This window comes from Xenopus laevis, chromosome 8L, assembly GCF_017654675.1.
Source record: "Xenopus laevis strain J_2021 chromosome 8L, Xenopus_laevis_v10.1, whole genome shotgun sequence".
Lineage (NCBI taxonomy): Eukaryota > Metazoa > Chordata > Amphibia > Anura > Pipidae > Xenopus > Xenopus laevis.
The window spans coordinates 37,310,550-37,320,048 of record NC_054385.1 but is presented as its reverse complement, the minus strand read 5'-3'; the positions used below and the strand labels follow the sequence as shown (position 1 = coordinate 37,320,048).

Sequence of the window (9,499 nt, the reverse complement as noted above, 5' to 3'; positions counted from 1 at the left end):
CATTTGCCTCATTTTGTTAGTATTTATTCGTAAAATGGCAGATATCCTGCTAGAACATCCATGCATTAATGACAAACATGTGTTGCATTATGTACAATCCCTCTTTATTTCTGTAGAAAAATAGCAGTGAATTTGCAGCTGTAATTTGTGTTGTGATGTTACACTATTTCTTTCATAATCTTGAAAGTGCTGCTAAATCTCAGTTTAAGCCCACTAAACCCCTCCTGGTCTTCACTTGTACTAGGTGCTCTTGAACCAAACACCAATAAAAGGGTATGGTGAACTGAAGAAGTACATTTAAATTGTTTGTCATTATCTTCTCTTTAATGTGTTTCTCTCTGAAGCCGCAGTGACCAGGTACTGTAAAACTGTGAGCTCCAGCAGGACTAAAAGCTTCTAAAGCTCTAAATGACTCCAACAGCAGGAGTGATTTACTGCAAATTCTAGCTGGAAATGATGGGCCCTTCTGTGATATCGAACAGCAAAGGTTTTTCTGTTACAAATACAGGTGTACAGTATATACAGTATACACACCAAGCTATGAAGCGTTTTCATTATAAAGGTGGCCATACACGGATAGATCCGCTCGTTTGGCGATGTCACAAACGAGCGGATCTCCCTCCGATATGCCCACCTTGAGGTGGGCAATATCGGGCTGATCCGATCGTGGGCCCTAGGGCCCAACGATCGGATCCTAGCGTTCGCCAAACGGGCGGTCGGATCGCGGGACCGCATCAACGAACAGATGCGGCCGCGATCCGACGGGATTTTTAATCCCATCCGATCGAGATCTGGCCGACTTTCGGCCAAATCTCGATCGGGGAAGCCCGTAGGGGGCCCCCATACACGGGCCAATAAGCTGCCGACTCGGTCTGTCGGCAGCTTTTATCGGCCCGTGTATGGCCACCTTTATTTTAATACTACAATTAATTTCCTCTCATTTTATCTTTGGGGTTGTGTCTTGTGCCATTATTTGCTGAGCTGTGATAAGTGTACCCCTTAAGTGGTGCCCAATGAGTACTCCAATTAAAGGAATTTATCATATCCATACCCAAATGGATAATTGTGCTCAGAAAAGCCACTGAAGATGTATAGAATTTTGCTCCTGGCACTTTTGGGTCAACTCATGACCTACTGTCATCTCTATTAATGGAAAGCGTGATAATATGTAAGTTGCAAATAGGCAGCCCATATACAGAATACAGAGGGCATTAAAGCAAAACAAATACAGATATGGTCGGACAATGCTATAGGCAGGCCCAGATTTGTGGAAAGGCCACCAAGGCCCGGACCTAGGGCAGCAAGACTTTAGGAGGTGGCACACTGCCCAACCACACACACATTGGTTTGGAAAACTGGGGATGCACAGGAGATACGATCGTTTTTTAAATTTCCAGTGCACCAATCACCATTGTTCCGTTCCCGATGATGAAAATTTGAGCTAATAAAAGGGAGGGGACAGGGGCGATGAATGGCAGCGGGCCTAGGGGTACCCACTTTGTAACTCCGGCCCTGGCTACAGTTAGCTAACCCAACCATATTGGCACTCCCTGTCAGGCCCAAACTGGCAATCTGTGGGTTCTGGCTAGGGTTGCCACATTTTCTGGAAAAAAATACCGGCCTTCCTATATATTTATCTTTTTTCCCTATTAAAAACATTGGGATCAACCATCATTTTTACCGGCCAGGCCGGTAAAATACTGGCCTGGCCAGGAAAAAAAACTCACTACCCCTGAGTCTTAGGCACTTGAGGTGACTCTCATGGCTTTACTACATTAAAAAAAAGTAGATGATTTTTTTAATAACTGCCAATAATTCCAGATTACAGAAAGTCAAAACCAAAGAACTTCCATGGAAATTGGGTGCAACGAATAAAGAAGTACAACAATGCGGTAATCTCCGCATGCAGGGGTGTAACTACAGAGGAAGCAGACCCTGCGGCTGCAGGGGGGCACAGGAGGTATAGGAGCCCCATGAGGCCCTAATTGATATATAATACACAAAAGCTTGTCAAATGTCTTGTAAATGATATCCTTATAAACAGTGAGTTCTGATGTCATCAGTTATAAACGGTGAGTTCTGATGTCATTTCTGTCACACGACTCACTGAAATTTGTGTATTATATTAAATAAAGTACCCCCCAGTTGCAAAATATGAGGATATTAGAAGTTACCTTGGAGTTCCATGACCTGTATATGGTCATGAAACTTCTCTGTAACTTATAATATCCTTATATTTTACAAGAGGGGGTACTTTATTCACTATATAATACACAAAAGCCATGAATATCTTGTGAATTATATCCTTCTAAACGGTGAGTTCTGATGTCATCAGTTATAAACTGAGTTCTGATGTCATTTCTGTCACGTGACTCACTGAAATTTGTGTATTATAATAAATAAAGTACCCCCAGTTGCAAAATATGAGGATATTATAAGTTACCTCGGAGTTCCATGACCTGTATAAAAACACTCGGCCATCAGGCTTGTTTTTTTTATATTGTCAGGAAACTCCTCGGTAACTTATAATATCCTTATATTTTACAAGAGAGGGTACTTTATTCACTATATAAACGGTGAGTAACAGGCCTGGATTTGTGGAAAAGCTACCTAGACCAGGGCCTAGGGCGGCAGGATTTTAGGGGGGCGGCATGCTGCCAACCACACCCACATTGGTTCAAAAACACTGGGGATGTGCAGGAGATACAATCATGTTTTAAATTTCCCATGCGCCAATCCCCATCGTTCCGGTCCAGATGATGAAAATTCGCACTAATAAAGGGGAGGGAACAGGGGCGACGGATGACAGTGGGCCTGGGGCACCTGGTGCACTTCATCACCCTGAATAATCATAGATTAGGTCCAGTCACGTGATGGTCCTCAACAGAATGAACTCAAATCCACAAAACTTTCTTTTGTCACTTTTTTTATTTTGAATAGAGCGCATTGGCTGTAGAGTAGCTCAGGCTGGAGGGCGGGACCCTTGTTAGGTGATGAGTCCCCAGAGGGCGGGACACTTGTAAGGTGATGAGTCCCCAGAGCTGTGCAGGTCAGTAAGGGGGCGGGGCGTGGGAGAGCAGCTGATAAAAGTGATTTGACCCCATGATGCGCCGCTCATTATAACGTTTCCCTATCATGGAGTTTATCGTCCTGCTGACTGTGTGCGCCCTGTTGGGCCTCAGTTGCGGACAGCACGGGGAGTATTGTCACGGGTGGACCGATTCCTATGGGATCTGGCGCCCCGGCTTCCAGTGTCCGGAGAGATACGACCCGTCCGAGGCCACTTTCTGCTGTGGCTCCTGCGGCCTCAAATACTGCTGCTCGACTGTGGAGTCCCGATTGGACCAGGGGCTGTGCCCCAACGAGGAGGATCTGAGAGACGGGGTCCCCTCCATTGAACTGCCGCCCACAGGTAACACTTGTGCTCTTTCTCATCTCTGGCCCTTGAACTGCCCTTTATTGATTAACTTTAATGAGGTTCTCTGTACAGAAAAGCACGTGTATAGAGTAGTGTGGGAGCTGCCATACCATATTACTGGCTTCCATTCATTTCATTATCCCAATGGGCAAATCGTGTAACTTTTGAAGGCTTTAGTTTACACCATCCATTGAAAGGGAGCACTTCTCATTTATGTAAACGTTTAATATGTTGTACAATTCCTAGCAACTTTTCCATTTTTCTGCATTTTATGGTTTTATAATTATTTGCCTTTTGACTCTTTCCAGCTTCCAAATGGGGGTCGCTGACCCCATTTAAAAAAAAAATGCGCTTCAAGGCTACAAATGTATTCTTATTGCTACTTTTCTATTACTCATTTTTCTATGTGTGGTTGCTAGGGGAATTTGGACCCTAACAGATTGCTGAAATTGCAAACTGGAAATCCAAATAACTCCAAAAACACAAATAGGGAAACGAATTGTAAATTGTCTCCGAATATCGCGCTCTACATCATACTAAACGTTAACAACCCCTTCTTAATCATCTTAAACCTCTGTGTCATGCAGATGTGCTGTGCGTAGAAACAGTTACTTGATTTGTGTATACCTTTTGCATACAGTGCCGTTCTGCAACCTCCTGCATCTAGGGTTGCCGCCTTTTCTGGAAAAAAAAACAGCCTTCCTCTATATTTATCTTTTTTTCCCTATTAATAACATTGGGATCAACCTTCGTTTTTAGCGGCCAGGTGGCAACCCTACCTGCATCCCTAATGATGATTTGATCTGGTTGGTGGCTGTGCTTCACTAACTGCACAATGCAAACATTTTTTGTTGTGTTTTTTTTTTTCCTTACTTTTGACTTACATTGATTTGTTTTTTCCTTTTTCGCAGTTCCCACCTACTTCCCCTTCCTCCTGGTGGGCAGTATTTTCGTTAGCTTCGTTATCCTTGGGTCATTAGTGGGCCTGTGCTGCTGCAAATGCCTGAAGCCGGAGGATGATACTCAAGCAAGTGGACCGGCCCCTATCCAGAGTCGACTGTTGGACCAGGATCCGTCTACGGACACCTCGCGACACTCTAGTTCCAGCTCTGCCTCCATGCCTCGTCCCCCTATAGGCGCCCGCCCGCAAAACCTCTGTTCACTGGGAGCGGAAAATATCAACCTGTATATGAACATGCCCCCAACATTTCCTATGATGGGATGCCCTCAGAATGCACAGTTTATGCACCCTGGAACAGCCGGGCCATCCTTCATGCAGCCGCCATTTATTAATTATGCAGTACCAGCAGAACATGCCATTATAATGGCCCCTGCACCTTATATCGATGCCAGGAACTGTTATGGGCAGACATCAAACATCTACTGTCAGGTACCCCAGCAAAATGATCAGACCGTGTGTTCTGGATCCCCTTCTAAATGTTAAGGCACCATAGGAACCGCTATTTATTTTTCCTATTGAATACACTGGTGATATCATCAAGTTGGCTGCAAAACTGATGCTGGACAGTACGTTTTTTTTTTTTTAAAGTGTTTTTAAACCAAAACTTTTTATAAAAAGACTTTTTACAGTGCCTGTTGGCTGACCGCTTCACTGCTAATGGCTGCTATTGTGACAAGGTTGTTCCAGACTAGTAAAGTTGGAGCAGTAACACTGAAATTGCCTGCAGCAGGGTATTGCCATATTTTAATGATCATATTTAGGCTCCTCATGTTGTGTTCCTGTGTGTCATCTGCTTTTAAGGCCGTCGCTCCGGATGAACTATTTGGTCGTTTGGGGAAACTAGTCCTGGATTACTTCATTGTTGCTTTAGAAAAGGATGTATCTGTTTAAATAAGTCTGGACTTGCTGGGTTTTTTCCTTGAAGACATTTCACCAGTCATCCAACTGGCTTTCTCAATTCACAATAACTTGTGAATTGATCAAGCCAGTTGGGATGACTGGTGAAATGTCTAAAAGGAAATAACAGCAAGTCCAGTTGATTTGACTTACAGTATTTCTACAGGTATACCATGACCTGGATGAATGAGAATCTTCACAAACCTTTAGAAAAGGATATTCCTATGTTACATCTTTAGTTACAGTGTGATGTACTAGCCCATTTCCATTGTCTCAAAGAATCCGTGTCTCTTTGCACTCTCAACTTCCTAATGCATCACACTGTATTAGAGCACTGCTTTCTGTTCAGCAAGTAAATAGCTCAAGGGAAAACTCTTCCACATCCAGCTGAGATGTTATTCGTATAAAATTCTTATAAATGTGCTCTATCCATGAGGTCTATTATCATGTAAAGTGCCTTGATTTGACAATGTTTTGTGATGCAGCGCATTAATGCTGATTGGTGTTTATGCTCAGGGACCCTCTTTCAGACCAGGAAAAACTTTTGATAACTGCATTGAGTTCTAACCAGGCAGTACTTGATTTTGATTTGTCCTCTGTAGTGGACTAATGAAAGCACAATTGTGATTCGTTGCAATGGGTTAGATTTCAAAGAATTTTATTTGTATATGATGCATTGAAGTCTGACACTACGCTTTTGCTTTGAATGTCTCATCTCGCGTTACAAACAGATTTGATCATGCTAATTTTACACGCGTGGGACTCATGTCTTCAGTACAGTTTTACATCCACTGAGTTCACTGATCCGATTTACACTACAGACATCTGCTCAGCTGCCCTTGGACCAAAGCCTCAAGTTTGATTGATCCGAAACACACATAGTGGAGGCCTAGGAAAGCCTATTCCATCTCCCCATTGCATACAGCTTTAAAATCTGCGCTGACTCCATGTGGGTACTAGGGTTCATGTGTGGGCTTCTAAAAGCTCACTGATTAATTTGGGTTTGCATAGTCTGCTTTTATAGTTGGGACCATAGCTTTCCTTTAATTTGGGAAGGTTTTTTTATGGGCATAATTGTAATGTATTTTTTTGTACCATTGTTGGGTATTAATAGACCGTTTATAATGTATATTTTTGTAAGTTGTATATACTGCATTTGCTTCTGGAAAAGGAGCGTCCTGTTTTACTTTAACTATGTTAAATGCACTTTATTTTTAAGAAAAATTAAACAGGATGAATGGCTTCAGTGTGTGTTGCCTTTTTTTATGCTCTTCTTAAATAGGTTACTTAGCATTTGTTTTGGGGGTTCAATGGGGGGGGCATTTTGTAAGTAGTTTAAGCTGTTGATTTGTTTTCTCAATTAAAAGGTTTAAGGACATTTCTTATTAATTGCAATTTGGGAGTTCCCTTGTTTCCTCACAAAATGTGTGCCCAGACTTGCAATTAAGAAGTGTTAATTGTTTTCTCCGGTGTGCTGGCTGCTTTTATTAGTGACCCTTTTATCTCTTCTTTCCCCCTCCCCCCAGGCACAAAATAATTGCTCCATGCACCCCTCTGGCAAAAGGTAATGCAGGTGCTTGTGGTGAATACATTATGGGCTTAGCTGCCCCACAGAATTGCACAACAATGGGAATCCTGGGGGGTGTATTTGGTGCCTCAAGGACCATACAATCCAATTGTGGAGATGCTGAAAGGTAAGGCTTTCTCATGTTAAAGGATTATGCAAAACCTGGTCCTTAAACAGGGTAAAATATTTTAATAGTTTGTAACCTCTGTGGGTGCAAAGCAGCTCCAGGCATTGTCTCGCAAAAAAAAAAAAAATTAAATCCAGATATCACAAAGTGGATACCAAGGGTGATGGCAGACGGGGAGATTAGTTGCCCATCGACAAATGTTCTGTACTGTGGCCGACTAATCCCGAAATGCTTTTCCGTCGGCAATTTGCTTTCTTGCTGGTGGGAATTTCAGGGCGATTAGTCGCCCACAGTAGAGAAGATTTGATATGGCATTCGGATAGCTTCATTTTCCAAAGTTGCCTCGCAAGGAAACTTAAGAAAACTGCCATCCCGCCAGCGAAATTCACATTCTTGCTGTCTGGAAAGCATATCTGGGAGATTAGTCGCCCAAAGAAGGGGAGATTTGTCACTGGACGACTAATCTTTCCCGAATCTTAACGTGTGCCACCAACCTTAGGGTTCCACCCAGCCCTTTATCAAGTGTAATTTGAAAATGTAAACAATGTAGCAGTAGTCTGTTCTCCAGTATCCTCCGGCTATTGCTACAGGGATCAGAAACAGGAATGGAGATAGCATATCATAGCCATACAAATATTGCTTTCAAAAGTAATTATATTTATCAGAGCTTTGGAGTTGGAAGCCATTTTTGGGTATCTGGAGTCTGTCACCAAAAATGTACAGACGTTTACTCCTAAAAAACTCCTACTCTAAAACTTTTAAATACAAGCACTGAATATAATCAAATCAGATTTAAGAGCTTCTGTGAAGATGTATATGGCAAAAGCAATTCTGTTTCTAAAAACAACCCTTAGTTTAACTTTTTGATTTTGTTTTAAAATTACAGGTGTGGTGCATGTTACCAGAATGCTCGGGACTTGGTTGTGCGGATAATGGATCTTTCCATAATTTAGATCTTCATACCTTAAGTCTACTAGAAAATCAGGTAAATGTTAAATAAACCCAATGGCTGATTCTGCTTCCAATAAGGATTAATTATATCTTAGTTGGGATCAAGTACAAGCTACTGTCTTATTAATACAGAGAAAAAGGAAATCTTTTAAAAAAAAATAAAATAATAATACATTCGGAACATGAGCATTTTAAAGCATACAAAACACTATATTAGCATGCACTGTGAAAAGCTGAGTGTTTGCTTCAGAAAGACTTCTATAGTTAATATAAACAAGCTGCTGTGTATCCATGGGGCAGCCATTCAAGCTGGGGAAAAAAGACACAGGTTACATTGCAGATACCAGATAAGCCCTGTCCAATACAATGGTACTGATGTGTAACCTGAGCCTTTTTCCAGCTTAAATGGCTGCTCCCATGGCTATTCAGCAGCTTGTTTATATAAACTATAGTAGTCTTTCAAAAAAAAAAAACACACAGCTGTTATCAGTGCAAGCATATTCCAGCTAAAACCTGTTGAAGTCATGTAGACATTAATGGCAGACCTCCCTTGAACCATTTAAAGATGTTTTAGCCTTCATGATTTTCAGGGTTTTTTTTGTTATTGCATGTGAAAACTGAAGGTATTTGAGGGGTTTTTTTTTTCCGCTGATAACTGAATTCAAATATTAGATTTTTTAATCCCCAATGCATTCAATAGTTTTTTTTTAAATTCAGTTTTTTCATAAATCAGCAAACATTAGAATTGTGAGTTTGAGGTAGAAAAAAAACTTAAAAACCTCACAAACTCAACCTCTAATAAATTACCCCCTAAAAAAAAAAACATTTTTGTGTTTTCTAATTTCCAATTTAATGTCAATCTTGGCTTCAGGCCACTTTTATATATTCCCCTCTAGAACAGCATTAGGTTAATTATATAGGGCCTAAAATATGAAATTATTTTGTCTTTTACTAGGCATGTACAGTATAGGTGCGTAGGGGTTGTGCAGCGAGTGTAAATAAAAGTGCCCAACATTTTACTGTATAAGTAAATAAACACACATCCCATGCATAGGAAATGCCTTATATACAAAAGGCACAAGCCATTGTTATACCTGCGGACACAGTGTAATGGGATCCTTTATCTGGAACCCATTATCCACAAAGCAGGAAAGCCTTCTCCCACAGAGTTCATTTTATGCAAATAATTCTGACTTTATTTCCTTTTTCTCTGTAATAATAAAATGGTACCTTATACTTGATGGTACTGAAGCTGCATTATTCCACATTGGCAGCAAAACAATCCTATTGGGTTTATTTAATATTTAAAATATTTTTTTATCAAAGGGTTAAAGTATGGAGAGACGAATTATGGACCCCTTATCTGGAAAAGCCTACGTCCCAAGCAATCCAGATAGTCCCATATCTGTACTTGCCACTGTTCCTTTAATACATTCATTTAAGTCAGGTTTCTAATGCTTATATTAGAAAGCTGCTGTACATATGCTGAACATTCCACATAATTAAAATCTGCCAAGCAAGATGTTCATGCAGCAGCTAATTTTTTACTTCGATCATTAAGAAACAAATGAAGAAGTT

The 9,499-nt window shown here is 41.1% G+C and overlaps 1 protein-coding gene across 1 annotated transcript; it reads left to right on the top strand.

The window, feature by feature from the left end:
* The first annotated feature begins 3,112 nt into the window (after positions 1 to 3,112).
* shisa1.1.L (protein shisa-1 L homeolog) lies at positions 3,113 to 4,862 on the top strand. The gene is made up of 2 exons (NM_001091795.2): positions 3,113 to 3,412; positions 4,330 to 4,862. The coding sequence occupies exons 1-2, from the start codon at positions 3,136 to 3,138 to the stop codon at positions 4,860 to 4,862; spliced, it is 810 nt and encodes a 269-aa protein (NP_001085264.1). The 5' UTR covers positions 3,113 to 3,135.
* The last annotated feature ends 4,637 nt before the right edge of the window (positions 4,863 to 9,499 follow it).